This window comes from Protopterus annectens, chromosome 5.part0 (genome assembly GCF_019279795.1).
Source record: "Protopterus annectens isolate FY-2018-M chromosome 5.part0, PAN1.0, whole genome shotgun sequence".
NCBI classification, from domain to species: domain Eukaryota; kingdom Metazoa; phylum Chordata; order Ceratodontiformes; family Protopteridae; genus Protopterus; species Protopterus annectens.
The window spans coordinates 274,480,744-274,498,617 of NC_056735.1; the positions used below are offsets into that span (position 1 = coordinate 274,480,744).

General features: G+C 40.9%; 1 protein-coding gene across 1 annotated transcript in view; it reads left to right on the forward strand.

Annotated features, from left to right (window-relative positions):
- Nucleotides 1-17,874, forward strand: part of RRP1B (ribosomal RNA processing 1B) — a 1,940,580-nt gene that overhangs the window by 278,391 nt on the left and 1,644,315 nt on the right. The window contains exon 3 of the mRNA XM_044071827.1: nucleotides 1,464-1,521. Coding sequence (XP_043927762.1) covers nucleotides 1,464-1,521 — 58 coding nt within the window. The remainder of the gene's footprint in view (nucleotides 1-1,463; nucleotides 1,522-17,874) is intronic.

Sequence of the window (17,874 nt, forward strand, 5' to 3'; positions counted from 1 at the left end):
TCTTCTACTTTCATGCATGCACTCTCACTCCATACATATCTATTAACACAGATAAGCGCTGTCCCTTTCAAAGGCAACAGCGGCACATCCATACACGAGTCCCTCTTCAGCGAGAACACACACACACACACACACACACACACACACACACACACACACACACACACACACACACACACACACACACACACACACACACTGATTGTTCAGCGCAAAATAATGGAGTAAACACACTGACCCTTTTTTGGCTCAAAACAAAACTAGAAGGGTGCTTTGGCACATGCGCACACCGACATTAGCGTTACAGGTCACGGGAGTGGAAAACACAAAACAAAAAGTGTTTTGGGGCATGCGTACATCGATGTTGCAGTTAGAGGTTGAGGGCCGCATGCAAGAGCTCTGAGGGCCGCATGCGGCCCACGGGCAGCAGGTTGAACATGCGTTTTTATCTGGACAGAACCAAGGCTTTCATAAAATTTGATCAACTATTGGTTTCTTTCTCTAAAATAAGATTGGGAAGACCAGTATCTAAAACTGCCCTGGCTAAATGAATAACAGGGTTACCTTTCAAGGAATAAATATAGGAAATATATTGTCTTACCTAATCAACTGAAGGCACATTCAACCAGGTCAATGTCTACATCAGCAGCTTTTTGGGCAAGAGCCTCTGTTGATGATATTTATACAGCTACCACTTGGTCTAATACTTGTATCTTTATTGTGCATTGCAAATTGGATGTCATTTCCAGAATTAAAGCTGCCTTTGGTTCCATGGTGCTCCAAAACATCCTTCCATGAGGGCCACCGAGGGTCATTGTAGCTGAGGACTCTGTCCCATTATTGAGAAACAAATGAAAATGACAACATCAGATAAAGAAGTTATGTACTCTCCAGAACGTTCCATCTGTGTTGCCATTTTCATACTTCCTCAACTTTTCTCCCACCTTCTCCCTGTCCTCAATCCTGGGAAAGACCTAACAGAAGAGTGGTTAGGAACCGTCCTTCATGTTTGAACCTCTGATCTTTTTTATTTGTCGCTTTCCTGTTATAGCATGATTATCTTATTATATTAGTATAATGTGTATAATGGCAGAGAACGCTGAGGTATTGTAATGGTCAGGGACATTATGGGTAAGGGAAGAGCTCGAGATTCGGATCCTAGAATCTTTAGAAAGTAGCTGAGTCGGATCCAATGGTCTGATCCAAACCCATTCATTGAGGAAGAATGAAAATGGACAACACAGATGGAACATTATAGTGAGTACTTCTTTTTTTTTACTTGCCCTCTAAGATGATATCTGAAACAGTGTTGTTTTTGTTGAAACACAGGTTCTTTAATAGACAAGAGCATAAAAATGAAAAGAAAAATAGAAATGAATTCACAGTGCTGTCTGAGATTCTTTTATTGACCTGGTTCATTTGAAAGACTTCCAGTGATCCCTGTTTTTCTTTTTTCCGTTAAGGAGGATCTTGCAAATACAATTGCTCAGCTGATTAATGTCTTCCAGAATGAAGATGCACGTAAGTTTGTTTTTTGTACATTTTTCATGGTTTGGCAATTGTGTTCATTCTCTTCATGCCATGATTTTCTGACTTTGCAATGGATTAATTTAGTGTCCACCTTTCATAAGCCAGTATAACTGATGTACTTTGCTGATCATCTTTATCACAGATTCCTGCCGCTATTCTATTTGTTATTTTAAGATAATTGGCTTGCTGGTCTTGCCTACCTTGGCTAAAATTCTGAAGGAGTCTGGCCTCCCATAGCATTCTGATCAGAATAAATTCAGTCTGAAAATATACTCCCCATACTGATTGTTCTGTTTTTGAAAGTGACATGTTTTTCTGAAGTGCTTTTCTTTGGAAACTGATCTTGGTCACCTTCTTCAAAATAGTTTTCCATGCGAAATTTAAATTGCAAAGATCTCTTTTAAGGAAATGTGTGCCTGTGGGCTATACAACAATCAGAACACAGAAGATTATGACAGGTCTCCAGTAATAACGTACTTATCATGCATTTAAAATATAAATGTTAAGAAATTCGCCTTGAGAACAAAGCTCAAGAAGGGAATCTTGGCATCCATGTTGAGAACACACAATAAATTATGATTGATGAGACCCAATCTTAATTCTTTGTAGTGCATAGTGTTATCTGCTACATGTACTGCGAGAAAAAAAATTGTAGGTGTGTATTTTACTGGTTTTTCAGAATATTTGAAAATGGACTCAATTCTTAGCATTGCCAAACAGACAGCATAGAGAAATTGTCCCTGTGAAGAGCAAATGTTTTCGAAAGCTGTTACACATTTCGTTCTACCTCACTTTTGTTTTTCGTATTTTTTCTGCCAGTGTTCTTTACCTGCTGGGACTGTTTACTGTTGGACGCTAGCGTTTGACCTGGTCTTAACACTGCTTAGGGGTGCTTAACAAAAGCTTGTTAAGAAAGGCACTTAACAAAATTGTCTTTTTCCCATTTTGGGGGCATAATTGTGGTGCTCAATATGCTACTTATATTTTAACACTTTGTTTGCAACCTAGTACTACAATCTCACAGTGCAACAGTTAGATTTGTTTTCACATTTACATTTCTTTTGAGTAATGGTAGAATGTGTGACTAAGAAGCTGTTCCTCATTCAGACAGGTGTGACAGGAAGTGACATACTGTTTCAATGGTTTTACATGGGGAGTAATGAATTGAAGTGGTTTTATTAATTGTTGTGATTATGTTCCTCTGCTTCTTACATTTGTAGGCAATGACTAATCTAATGATCCTAAATGGCCTTTTTAAGCTTAGCCATGATTGCCAAATGTATTTGACAGGATGTTCTTCATCTCACATTGCTGCAGTCCTAACACTTGGGGTAGTCCGCTGTCCCAGTCGGCCCGAATACCAAAGTATAAGGCTGACGTCGGTCAAGGCGCATTTGTCTGACATCAGGACGTCAGGGTACAAATGCGCATGACCGACGTCATATCCTCAGTCTTTTTTGCCGCATGGTCCGATGCAGAAGCAGTATTGCGAGTGCAGGTTGGCGTTCTGAAATTTTCTGAAGTCGGAGTTTCAGACCGAATCAAAGTTGGCTAAGTACCCGTTGGGGAATATTTTGTTTTTTCTTGCCTCAGTATTTAACCGGATGTCAGAAAAAGTGAATAACTGTATTTCTTGTGGGAAACAGATACCTCATAGAGATTACCATATATTGTGTATACCTTGCTTAGGGCCTGAGCACGACGTTGTTGGCTGTCGCTCTTGTGCTAGATTTAACAAACGCACTATTAAGAGAAGATTAGATTGTGCCAGGTTAGTTTTGGGAAGCGTTGTAATTACAACATGCCGTCGGATGCTCCGCCCGCTTCGTCTAAAAAGCGCAAGGACAAAGCAGCGAAGCCTAGGGTGGAAGAACAGTCTGTCCCGGACGTCGGTTCTTTAGAGGGCTCGGTGGAGCCGGTGGTTCTACCAGAAGTTCCTTTGGATTCTCAGGGAGAGTCTTTACTGTTACAAGATGTGTCCTCTCAGGAGGTAGGCCAGGCTGAAGGGGCTTCTCAGGTAGCTGTTCTCCCCTCCCTTCCTAAGGTGGTTAGGCCCTCCCTTCTGTTTCCAAGGCTCCTTCTAGAGGCAGGCCAGGGTTAACTTCAGTGGGGTCTCCCTAGTTCTTCAGGGTCTCTGCCTAAGAAACATATGCTTAAAATGGCAGAAGATTTGATTACTATGATTAGAGGTTCTTTACCCCCCCCTGATAAGAGGCCTAGGGTGGAACCTGAGCTTGAGAGTTTTGAGCAGTGTTCGGAGGCTTCTGAGTCTTCGGCTGAAGGCTTGCAGGAGTATCCTCCTTATTCTGATTCTGATGTGGATGACTCTACACCTTGCTTCTCCTCCTGAGGATTTTTCTTTTCAGAGACTCTTCATTCCATGAGGGAGCATTTTAAATGGGAAGGTCAAGATTTCTCTGATTCTAGGAAAAGGCTTAGGGAATTTTTGTTTCTACCCCAGCATAGGCCTTTAGCTATACCTCCTGTTCTGGATGTGGTAGAGGATGTTTTTGCAGAGGCTTCCCTGAACCCTGATTCTTTGCCTCCTGCCCCAGTTAAACCAGACAGGTATTATAGGGTGCCTGAAGCTCATAAGTATCTTTTTAAGAGTCCTAGGGCTGACCCAGAAACTGTTTCTCAGGGCCCTAAAGGTGTTAAGGCTTCTGTTGTTAAAAATCCTGTTCCTTCTGATAAAGAGGCAAGGGCTTTGGATAGATGGGGGAAAAAGGTGTATACTTCTTCCACTTTAGCCATGAGGGCTTTGAATTGCCAGTTTCACATGTTGAAATACCAAAATTATCTCCTTTCGCAATTGAAGTCTAAGGTAGATGCTCTGGCGGAAGGTATTGAGTGTAAAGAGTTGCAGGATTTAGTTCATGTTTCTGAACAGGTGGGTAAGCATTCCTTGCAATGTGGTTTTGATGCTGTACAGGCCTCTTCGAGGGTGGCAGCCACTGGTTCTGTTCTTCGCAGGCACGCCTGGCTCAGGGATCAGAATTTAGCTGAACATGTAAAGACAAGGATTTTAGATGCTCCTTTACAATCTGATGTGTTATTTGGTGCGCCTGTGGACGCAGTTTTAAAGAAAATGGAGGACAAGGCTAAGTCTATGCAGACTGTTAAAGATTTTTTGCAGGTTCAGCCTCCAAAGTTTAGTAGAAATTGGCCTACTAAGGGGTGGACTTATCCTTCTTATGATTCTCAGTCTAGGGGTAGATCTAGACGTGGTAGGGGCAGAGCTCAAGGTTCTTTTAGGCCTAGAACAGGCAGTTCGCCTGTCCAGTCTTCTGGTGAGGGCAGGGGTCAGTCCTTTCGTAAGCAGACCCAATGACTTGTCTTTTCAGCTGCCAGAGCCTTCTCGTCTGGCAGCACCTTTGGGAGGAAGGCTGGCACTTTTCAAAGAAAATTGGAGTGTTATTACCCAAGACAGATGGGTATTGGATATCGTTCACCACGGTTACAGGTTTTATTTCCATACCTTGCCTCCTTTCAAAGGCATGCCAGACATTCCTCCTATACAAAGAAAAGAGGCTCACAAGCAAATTTCTCTGTTGCTCCAGATAGGGGCCATTCAGCTGGTTCCTGTGCCAGAAAGGGGCCTAGGATTTTATTCTCGCCTGTTCCTAGTACCAAAAAAGGGGAACACGTGGAGACCAATTTTGGATTTGTCTATCCTCAACACTTATTTGGACATTCCCAAGTTCAAAATGTTGACGTTACAACAGCTTTTACCTCTGCTGGGCAAGGATCACTGGATGGTAACTTTAGATCTCAAGGAGGCTTACCTTCATGTGCCTATCAGACTCAGTTGCAGGAAGTATCTGCGCTACTGAGCTGGAAATTCCCATTATCAGTTCTCTGCATTGCCCTTTAGCTTATCTAGTGCGCCCAGAGTATTCACAAAGTTCTGGCTCCAGTTGTAGCTTTTTTCAGGCTAAAAGGAATACAAATCTATCCTTACTTGGACGACTGTCTGATTCTGGCTCAAGAAAAGGACGAGCTTCTTCAGCATCTGGAATATGTGATAGCAGTGCTAAGATGCCTGGGGTATTCTGTGAACGAAATAAAGTCCAGTCTAGTACCCTCTCAAGACATGTGCTTTCTGGGTGTGAGACTGAATACAGCAGCCCAGATGGCCTTTTTAACCCCGGACAAACAAAAGAGTCTATCCCTTTACTTCCATCAGCTATCTCATCAGTCCGTGCTGACTGCAAGGACAGTCCTTCAAGCATTAGGGTTCATGGCATCTTGTATTCTGGTGCTTCCCAATGCCAAACTGCATATGAGGAAGCTACAATGGTATCTCAAAAATGTATGGACACAGCACTGCCAGGATCTGGACACTGTCATTCAAATAATACCTTGCATTCAAAAGGAATTTTTGTGGTGGGCTCAGGAATGTCACCTAAACAAGGGACTCTCTGTGACCCGGCCAGAGGCGAGTCAGATTCTAACGACAGACGCCTCAGACATAGCTTGGGGAGCTCATCTGAATGGAAAGTGGATACAAGACAAGTGGCCTGCCAGACTACAGCATCTACATATCAACATGAAGGAGATGTTAGCAGTCCAGTTTGCATTGATGGCTTTCAAGGAGTTACTTCTTCCAGGGCAGGTGTTGATTCTAACAGACAACACAACTGTCATGTGGTACATCAACAAGCAAGGGGGAACACATTCTTATCCTCTATGCAGGCAAGCAATGATGTTGTGGGAGACTGCGCTCAGCTTGCAGCTTACTCTTCAGGCAAGGTTTCTGCCAGGAGCACAGAACTCCTTAGCAGATGTGTTAAGCAGGCAAATCATGGATCCCCACGAGTGGAAACTGGATCTTCATGTATTTCAAAATTGACAGTGTCATGGGGAACTCCAGACATAGATCTGTTCGCTTCTCCACTAAACCACCAGCTGCCAAAGTTTTGCACGAAAAGTTTTCATCACACAGCTTGGAAAGTGGATGCTCTTTCGTTCAGTTGGGAAAATCTACATGTGTATGCCTTTCCACCTCTGCCTCTCCTCCCAAAGGTACTCCTAAAGGTCAGACAAGACAAGCCAAGGATGATTTTGATAGCTCCAGATTGGCCTCGCAACACTGGTACCCATTACTGAGGAATCTGGTAAGAAAGCCTCCATGGCCTTTACCTTTAATTCCACACCTTTTGTCTCAGAGGGACGGTCATCTACTCAATGTCAAGCTTCACTCTCTTCATTTAACAGCCTGGCATATTCTGTTTTGAACCACAGCAGGTCTCAACTTCCTCAACAAGTTTTGAATGTGATTATGGAAGCCAGAAGACCTAGTACACGTAAAGTGTATGCAGAAAAATGGAAGAGATTTTTATTTTGGAGTGCAGCAAAGGATTTGGATGTTTCTGAGCCTAATTTGAGTGTGGCTCTTCAATATCTTACTGAGCTATTGGACAAAGGTTTGTCTTTCTCTTCCATTAAGATTCATGCTGCAGCAATTTCAGCTCACTATGATTGTGACCCACCATTGTTTTCTCATCCTTTGTTCAAGCAATTTCTTAGAGGGGCAAAGAATATAAGACCCCCGTAGAGCTCCTACTCCTGCTTGGGACCTCAATTTTGTGTTGGAGAAACTTACTCTACAACCTTTTGAGCCTGCGGCTACTGCTGAGTTGAAATACTTGTCATGGAAGACTGCTTTTTTGTTGGCCATTACTTCTGCAAGAAGGGTTTCTGAATTGCAGGCCCTTATGGCGGTGGAGCCTTTTTTGATTTTTCATAAGGATAGGGTATCATTACGTACTAATCCTTCATTTATGCCTAAGGTGGTTTCTAGTGTGGCTTTAAACCAAACTATTCATTTGCCTACTTTTTATGCAGATCCCCAAAATAGGGGAAAAGATTTTGCACACTTTAGATGTACACAGGCAGTTGCGTTATTATTTAAGCAGGACTAGGGATTTTAGGCAGTCTCAGCAGTTGTTTGTTTCTTTTGCTTTGAGTTCTCAGGGCAAGCCTGTGTCAAAACAAACTATATCTAAGTGGATTGGGTTTTGCATTGCATTCTGTTACTCCCATCATGGCAGGAGATTCCAGCTGGGATTAGGCCTCATTCCACTAGGGCTACTGCCACTTCAACAGCATTTCTAAGGGGGGTGGCAACTAAGGATATTTTGGAGGCAGCTACTTGGAGTTCAGTGCATACTTTCTCCAAGCATTACCACCTTCCTCTCTATTCTAAGTCCAGGGCTGGTTTTGCCACTGCTGTGTTGCAGGGCATTTTGGCAGCTCCTGCTTCATTATAGTTTAGCCATCCTCCCTTACCTCTGCTTTGGGATTCTACCCAAGTGTTAGGACTGCAGCAATGTGAGATGAAGAACATAGTACAGTTTTGTACCTACCATAAATGTAGATGTTCGAAGATCCACATTGCTGCAGTCCAATTTTCCCTCCCTCCTTCCCCTCTGTGTTTAGGGGTGGTTGTGTGGGTGAGGTTCTATTTTTTGTACATTTGTATATATTATACATATTTTAGGTACAGGAGTGTTTTGGTGTTTTTTGGTTTAGGCCTTATCTTTTTAGGGTCTTCTGACATCTGGGGCAAGAAAAGACTGAGGATATGACGTCGGTCATGCGCATTTGTACCCTGACGTCCTGATGTCAGACAAATGCGCCTTGACCGACGTCAGCCTTATACTTTGGTATTCGGGCCGACTGGGACAGCGGACTACCCCAAGTGTTAGGACTGCAGCAATGTGGATCTTCGAACATCTACATTTATGGTAGGTACAAAACTGTACTTTTTGATGCCACTCATTTTACTGGGGATATACCTTGGGCATGGGATCGAGCATTTTACAAGTGTCCTCTTTCTAACAGAGACACAGGTGGCTGACCAGAGGTAAATTTATGATTTCTCCATCCACTGATCCAAGTTGTGCTTAAATAGGTGCAGTTAGAAACTCTGCTTCAGAAGATGGAAATCCTGTCCCAGAAGTAGTTTCTGAAACGTGTACATGTTCCTCCAACACATTTATGTTGCAGACGAGGTTTAGGTCCCTAGATTGTGTGTTTCTAATGCCATTTGTTTTGCATATGTGCCATGGGTCCATAAGAACTGAATTGCAGGATGGTTTGAAGGTGAGGCATAGTTCACCTCTCAGCAGTTTGTAGGAGAGGAAGTGAAATGATAAATTGTTGAGGGAGTCCAGCAAGTTTTCTTTTTTGAGAAACCTCTGTGGATGCTTCAGTTATTGCATATGCCTGCTCAGGTACTCGATTGGCTTAATGAGGGCTGAGTATAATGGAACAGTGATGACATTAGACCTACAGTGTTTTTTGTAATATAAAAAAATGAGACCACAATAAATAATTTCAAAACTTTTCCCACCTTTAATGTGACATATAACATGTACAATTCAATTGAAAAACAAATCTGTTAGGGGAAAAATATAAAAAAATTAAAAAAAACTTACACTGCACTGGTTGCATAAGTGTGCACACCCTTAAACTAATACTTTGTTGAAGCACCTTTTGATTTAATTACAGCATTCAGTATTCTTGGGTACACACCTGCCATCAATTTAAGAGACTTTGATTAACTCCAATTAAAGTTCAGCCATCCTAGTAGGATTTTACTGACATTTATTCAGTTGCCTGGCAAAAGCCATGGTTCACAGAGAGCTTACAAAGCATCAAAGGGATCTCATTGTTGAAAGGTATCAGTCAGGAAAAGGGTACAAAAAAATTTCCCAAGCTTTGGATATACCATGTAACACAGTGAAGAAAGTCATCAAAAAGTGGAGAAAATATGGGACAACAGTGATGTTGCAAAGAACTGGACGTCCCTTCAAAATTGATGAAAAGACAAGACGGAAACTGGTCAGGGAGGCTGCCAAGAGACCCACAGCAGCACTGAAGGAGCTGCAGGAATTTCTGGCAAGTATTGGTTGTGTACTACATGCGACAACAATCTAATGTATTCTCCATATGTCTGGACTATAGGGTAGGGTTGCAAGATGGAAGCCTTTTCTTACACAAAAAAAATCCAGGCCTGGCTAAAATTTGCAAAACAATACATCAAGTCTCCCAAAAGCATATGGGAAAATGTGTTATAGTCTGATGAGACCAAGGTTGAACTTTTTGGCCACAATTCCAAAAGGTACATTTGGTGCAAAAACAATATTTTGCATTACCAAAAGAACATCATCCCCACGGTGAAGCATGGTGGTGGCAGTATCATGCTTTGGGGTTGCTTTTCTTCAGCTGGAACTGGGGTTTTAGTCAAAGCGGTGGGAATTATGAACAGTTCCAAATACCAGTCACTTTTGGCCCAAAACCTTCAGGCGTCTGTTAGAAAGCCGAAGATGAAGAGGAATTTCACCTTTCAACATGACAATGACCCCAATCATACATCCAAATCAACAAAAGAATGGCTTCACCAGAAGAAAATTAAAGTTTTGAAATGGCCCAGCCAGAGCCCAGACCTAAATCCAAAAGAAAATCTGTGGGGAGACCTGAAGAGGGCTGTGCAGAAGAGATCCCCTCACAATCTGACAGATTTGGAGCTCTTTTGCAAGGAAGAGTGGGCAAATATTGCCAAGTCATGATGTTATGCTGATAGACCCCTGCCCAAGAAGACTGAATGCTTTAATTAAATCAAAAGGTGCTTTAAAAAAAGTATCAGTTTAAGGATGTGCACTTATGCAACCAGCTTATTGTATGTTTTTTTATTTTTTTATATTTTTTCCCCTAACAGATTTGTTTGTTTTTCAATGGAATTGTACAGGTTATAGGTCACATTAAAGGTAGCAAAAGTTTTGAAATGATTTATTGTGGTCTAATTTTTTTTATATTACTAAAACCTGGCATTTTAACAAGGGTGTGTACACTTTTTATATCCAATGTAGATGACATACACTTGCTTATTACTACAGCAGGCACATGATTGTCAAAAGCTGAGTCACTGTCTATATTTGATCTCAAATCCGTGACCACATGGTCAATTCTTACATGTGTATTATCAAAGCAGTAATTTCTAGGTTTGATTGTCTTTCTGCAAAATACTATTATGCATTTTTTTGGCACTGAATTTTACACCGCTACTCTGACACCAGTTAGTAGTCTGGTCATGCCTTCATGGAGGATCTTTGTATCTTTAGGAGATTCTGTGAATGCACCTAGCTTGCAACTGTGTGTGAATTTAAAACAGTGGTCTTTGACACTGGCCTTGACTTCAGAGAAGTATTTGCTGAAAAGGAGCAGCCTCAGCACTGAGCCCTGAAGGACACTGCCAGTGATTGGCCTATCCTGACTTCTAGTGTCCTGTGAGTCACCTGACTATCCAGCAGGTGACTTTAGGGGTTTATACCTAATTTCGTGAGTTTGTCTACAATGCTTCTGTGGGGTATTGCATCGAATGCTTTGGCCAGGTTGAGGTAGGCAGTATGTACCATTTTGCCCTTGTCCAGGGCTTTTAGTGACCTCCTCAAAGAGGTCCACCAGGTTCAGTAGGCATAACCTGCCCTTGACAAAACCAAACTGGGTTAGATCCATTGTCTAGAAGGTTTCCTCTATCATTATTTATCATACCCTTGAGTTCTCTCCATGGCCTTACTTATGAAGCTAGCCAGGCTTATGAGATGGTAGTTTCCTGGGTATGTGAATGGCCTGCCCTTGTGCAGAGAGATAACTGCTGCAGTCCTCTGTTTCATTTGGCATAAAGCCTGTTCAGAGGATATGATGGAGTAGTTGTTCTAGTGGCCCCAATAGGTCATGTTTCATGCTATTAAGGAGGCACACTGGAATATTGTCAGTTTCCATCAGTGCAGTGTTTTTGGCCTTGGAAAGTGTACTTGAGTACCTGTTCCTTAGTGATAGTTGAAGAGTTATAGTTGGCAGTATTACCTGAGAGGTATCTTGGGGGTATAGCTCTCATCCTTCCATCTCAAAATGTGGACCACCAGCCCTCATAATGCGGAACACAAACGAACAACTTACTAATGATCTCAACTAGGAAGGTTATAGGATGGCTAAAACATGCTGGTGTTACATAGAAATGAATCATATTAATTCATTAAAAGGTCTTTTTTATATTTACCATGATTAGCAGTTAAAACAATTCCTAACACAGAATGTATACCAGACCTTTTCAATATTTAACTTCGAGAAAGCTCAACTTTAAGATTCCAAATGAGGTACGTTCCTCATGATGAGGTACACCTGAGAAGTATGCTTGGGAGAGAAAGGGGGTAAAATTGAAGCTGAATTTATTGGCCAGTAGATTTGCTATATCCTATCTGGCAGTATAGGTGGCTCCATTTGCAGTTAGTTCTGCATATTGTTGTGTATTGGCTTTAAGGTTTGGGGCATAGCTGAATAACTCTTTGTGGTTGTTCTAGTCTGGGAGGCTACTTTTATCTCCAAGTTGGCTTTGGTAGACTTACTTAGTCCCTTGAATTGTTTATTTAGTTTGAGGGAGTTCTTGCTGGACATTGCATTTCTATTTTTAGCCATGGTTTTCTTTGCTTTTTTATACAACTTACTCTTGTTGGTATTCCAGCAGGTTGGCTTGTTTTGTGAGTTTGTCCTGTGCGTATTTTGGGTAGATACCACTGTTTCTATGTAGCTGTATACATGATTGTAAAAGTTTTTTGTGAACAACTCTGCATAGACTGTGGAGTTCCCTGGGTTTGGACAGACTTGAAATTTTGCCAAAGCATCACTTAAAAGTAGGAAGTTTGCCCTGGAATAATTTCTAAAAATTCCAGAGTTACCTGGTGTCTCATGTTTTGTTTTTATTTTGAAGAAGACAGCTTTATGGTCTGACAGCTTTATGGTCTGACATGACCATTGAGGATGTTACACTTGTGAGAGTGCAGTGCTCCTCCATGTTGGTGAGGATTATGTCACAGATGTTGTTGCCTCAAGCGAATGTATGGACTTAGTTTGTCCAAAGCATTTGTGTTGACAAATCCAGGAATCTTTGTACCTGCAAGTTTTGAGGTTCTGCATGGTTCACAGTTTATAGTGGGTAGTTGGTTACCCATGAGCATAGTGGTTGGATTGATTGAGGAGGGATAAACGTGGTTTGAATTTCCTGGGTCATTGAAGGAGACCTGTATCACACAAAGATATGATCAGGGACTTTGCTTATGGTGAGTTATAAGTGGAGGAACTTGTGTATTGTATTGCTTAACCAGACTTGAAGTGAGATTGTTTTTATGTAATTTGAGATACCTCCACCTTGTGTCCCTTCCTCTGTAGTAGCTGGACTAAATGTGTGGAAGGCATTGCAGTTTTGCATTTCTGCTGTGGTCTACACAGTTTTAAACCATGTCTCCATAACTACGCAGTTGTCTACATTCTTTGGTGTTGAGAGCTTGCAGGGAGTAGACATTTTTACTTAGACTCCTGTTATTGAGCAGTATCACCTTTAGATAATTCTGGGTTGGTTTATAAGATTGGCAGTGCCTAAAAAAGGCACTATGGGGATGTATAAAGTTTTAGCCAATTAAATTTCTCGCGTAGTGAAGAGAAAAAAAATCCTTTTTCTCTTATCTTCTTGCAAGCCCACCAGAGTAAGCCTATGTTTTTTATCTTTTGGAGATGGGCGAGCAAAAGAAACATTCATCTTTACTGTCTAATTTCTCCAAGTCTTTTGGGTTTCTAATACCTTGATAGGAATGGACCCCATTCCTAAGACAAAATATGATTAAAGTTTGTGAAATTAGTATTGTTTCAGTCTTTGATGTTAGCCTGAGTTGGTCTTCGTAGCACCCGCGATGTGTCCAGAATTAACTCCTCCTGCAGTTCATATGGAGTTGCATGTATCTGTATAATATCTAAATATGACTGTAAATTCTTTTTATGAGACCCATTCCTCCTAGTGCTATTTGAACTGTCTGGGTATCTTTCTTCCACATTGCCACGTATTTGCCTGCAAATCCTGGTATTTTATGACTTTGTGTCACTCTGTATGCAAGACCCTGTAGTCACTGGTTGTAGCAATTTCAGTGATCAGTGCTACTTTTCATGGGCTACTGGATCTAGTTTTCTTGCATCTATTTTTTGATCTGTTGGTAATGGGCGATCCCATAAGATGTAAACTTCATCATTCTCTATGCTTCTCAGCTGCTTCAATATTGTAATGTTTGCCTAATCCCCAATGTAACAATCTTGCCACATTATTATGCCTTTCAGTATACAGGTCCTGTGCCATTAATTTATCACACCCAGCAACATGATGTGTGACTGTTTCCAGTTCTGTTTTGCAGAAGTTGCATTTGTCCATTTCTCTCACACTTTTAATGGACTTGAAACTATCATGGATGTAGTCCACCATCTTGTATCTCTAATATTAACCTTTCATCGTTTAGTTTAAATTCACCTCTCCTTAACCATTCTTGTGTCTGATCCTTGATCTTAATCAGCATGAGGTTGTTCCAGGAGTTTTCTGTACTTGCAACTATATTTATTCATTTTCCACATTTATTGCCTTCTGATCTGATCCTTTTCCATATATTCTTCCTTTTGTTTTTTGGCACATTCAGTTGCCTGATGTTTGTCTATTTCTAGTTTGGTTTCCATTTCCGCTTGACACAGATATGCTTCTGCTAAACTAAGCAGGGAAGTCATCTTAGATTTGTTCTCCTCATGTTTCAGGACTTTCACTATGTTTGATCTGATGAGATCAGCAGTTATGTACGCAGTCGTATGATTGCAGATCTATACATATAATCAGTTTTGAGAAGGCCCATATCTCCTTCAGAACGAGGAATATATAATCGTAGTATACTCTGATTTTTTTTTATATATCATTTGATGAGTATGAAGCATTTTTGTTTGTTTTTCTGTCCAACTGATCCAGTACCTTTTGGGAACAGTCAGTCACCCCAAAACTGTAAGTTAGAACAGGAAGACCAAATTGATTTATAGCTTGGACTTTGTTCCTTCATGTCGGGGGAGGGGAGGGGTACAGGATCTTTTCTCTGAGACTGGCCTAACCCCATGGTAGTAATGTTTTGATGTCTTGAATTCAATTTTTTTCTGGTCCTGGCACCAGTGCATCTACCAGGATTGGGCACTTTTTTATCCTGGGACTTGCACACCCAGCTGTATTTTATTTTGCAATCTACTGTCCATGATATATGCTATGTAAAATACAGTCTGTATATCAATGTTGTCTTCATGAGATTTTGTAAAAACAGGGTCCACCTTGTGAAGGTACCCAAGACCCGAGGATGAATTCAGCTCCAGCAAAACTACTCTCTTTTGCTCGCTGATTTTTATCATCTCTCCATTCTGACCCTGTTTTTAATTTCCCCAAATCTTTTGGGTTTCTAATACCATGACAGGAATGGACCCCATTCCCAACTCAAAGTATGATTAAATTCATGAAACTAGTATGGTTTCAATCTTTTGTCAGCCAGAAGTGCTGTTCACAGCACCTGCAGTGTGCTTGGTAATGACTCCTCCTGCAATTTGCACGGGGTTACATGTATTGGTAACATATCTAAATATTATTATAGATTCTTTTTTTATAAAACTTGTTGCTCTGCTGCTATTGGAACTGTCTGGGTATCTTTCTTCCAGAGCAGCGTGGAGATTACAATGAAGATATAATGTACTCAAATGATTTGGCATTGCCCTAGCTTGATGTTGAGAGGACACACTTAAGCTGTATATGGTCACCAAAGTTTTGAGGAGGCTGCTTTGTGTATGTAACAAATTAATTTGCCTTATTTGGTACCCAAATAATTATCTTTCTTTGGTTTCATTTTCAGATTGTCAGGTTAATTTTATGCCTGAGCTTTCGACTCTTATCTCTAATGCTTTGGTGTTACCTGTGGCTGGTTCCCTTTTTCTTCATCATATGGAGAAGTTTTTTGGCGGTTTAATTTATTTCTTACTAATCTTTCGATTCCTTTGCATTGAAGCATCTGACTATTCTGCTTTGATAAGAGGCTGTTTTAATTTATTTAATCATAGAGCTGAAAACGAAGATGCACCCCATTCCACTTTGATTGGGACATCATTAGTTTCTGCAGTCTCTGTTTCTATGGCTGTCTATCCACATGTACATGCATGCTACCTATGGGGAGGTATTAACAATGGGATACAGTTTCTGTTATTTTTGTTATCTTCAGGGTTTTGAGGGTTGAAGCTTCTTCTAGCAAATAGTGGATGTGAAGTAGGAAAGCAGTCTGGAATAGGATGCTAGTCCACAGCAAGATGGTTGCACACTCTGCATATCTACCTGTAAACGATTTTGCAGCTCACCATTTCATCTTGCATCATGTTTTTGGAGTGTGGAAGGAAATTAGAGCATATGGCAAAAACCTGATTGTAGGCAAAGTGTACATGCTGATGACATACGGAGGGCACACACATCGGTAACTGAACCAAGAGCTGTGAGGTGGAAACATAACTGCTGCACTACTTTGCTGCTCTGACTGTTGTCTTGGTTAGATTTTCTCTGAATGTTATGATTCTGAAGAGCGTTTTTATCTTTGTAGGCCATACAGCAGCATGGGAGTATTGTAGCCATTGATGTTCATCATTAGATCACTGTTGCAGTGGCCCAAACTGTACGAGTTATATTGTGCCAAATATACGACAACTGGATGGTATTTAAAAGCCTTGTGTCACCTTCCATGAGCTCTAATTATTGAAGGGCTCAAGGAGAGATGTGTAAAATCAGTGGTTAGGGTCCCAATTCTTTAGAACTTTCGTGCTGTAGAAATGCACTTCTGTTGCGGACTTTGAGGAATCAGTGGTCAGCTAGCTCTTCTTCAAGGATGGCCAAGATAAGTTCCCTTCTGGGGAAAACCTTCCATAAAACTTTTATTTTGAGATGAACTTGTGTTTCTTAAAGTTTTTTTTATTTTTGCAAGGTTGGGACTGTCGATAATTTCATCAGAAAACTCATTTACCTCTTTTTTTTATATTTGTGAGGAAAACATGTAACAAAATCACTTTTCTGAAATAATTTTTATCTACGTGTATAAAATATTGTAGTTATTTGCTTGGAAAAGTTTCTCGGAGGGTGTTGCTGATTATTGTTTTTTTTTTTTTTTTTTTTTAAAGCAGTGAGTTGTTTTGCTGAACCATGGAGCTGGATACTTGTGTCTTTGACTCTTCTTTCCAATGTCCACACGAAAAAGAAAAATTCTTAGGAGCCTATGTGTGTTAAGCAGACATCTTCCCTCCCGCATTTGCTGATGGGTGACTTTGCTGTGGCCAAATCTGGTTCCTCAGATCACACATGTTTTTCCTTGGATCACTCTGGTGAAGCTCCTTGGGAAGCCACTAAGGATAGAGGATTAGGCATGTCCTCTGTGGGCATGGGAGAGCCACTCTTATCTGTCTTGGAGGAGAGGGTGGATGATGCTTTATCACATAGCCAGGCTAACGTACCTGATTTTCAGGTTACTGTTCCTGCTTTGAGTTGGTTTGTTTCTAGGGAGTGTCCTAGAAAAAACAAAAACAAAGCTTACTCAGTCTCTCTCACTAACTTCGGAGAAGAGCAGTTTATTAGGCTCTACTAAGAGTTTGTCAAGCCTTTAACTCCTTAAAGTCTGATTCTTCACTGACTTGCTAAAGAAGGATTTTCAGTGGTTGTTTTTTTTTCATTACTGGGTAGGCTATTTCACTTTTGGGAAAAAAAAAACTTTTACATTAATTATTTTTAACTTAACTTTTTCTGTAAAACCCTTTATTTTAAGCTAGGAAAAGTTTTATTGGACTGTCATGACTTTGGTCACTATTTACAGTGAACTAACTTTTTACGTTTGTGGAAAAAATTGTTATAAGTATGTGTTTTCTTTGTGTTTATGCTTAAACTTTTTGTTTAATTTCTTTTGAGGTTGGGTGAGTGAGTGTGGTACTTTTTGTAGTGCTTTTTGAAGGGGAAAAACTACTTGTTTTACCGACTGCTGCTGTCAGTCTTACCTGGGCTTCAGGCTTTATTTTTGATTTCACCACAGAGCAGCTTACCATTTCCTCAGTTCTTCCTTCTTCCAGTCCAAAAAGAAGTTTTTTAGACAGACTTTGTGCCTTCAGCATGCTACAAATTTCCATCCGCCACAGATGGGTGATTCTGCTGTGGCCATTTTTGGTTCCTTAGACCATTCATCATCTCCCTTGGCTCCCTCTGTTGTAGGCCTTTAAGCCACTGTAGAACTGGGGTTAGACATGCCCTCTGTGGCTGTTGGGGTACCTTTGGTGGGCAAGGGAGAACCATTAGTCTCAGTGGAAGGAGCAGGGAGTGCCTGTCTGCCTATCCAAACTACATTGGTTGTCCCCATTGTTGATATACCTCACAGGAGTCCAGTGTTGCTTCTGTGGAAATTTCTGTTAAAAAGAAGCAGCGAGTTA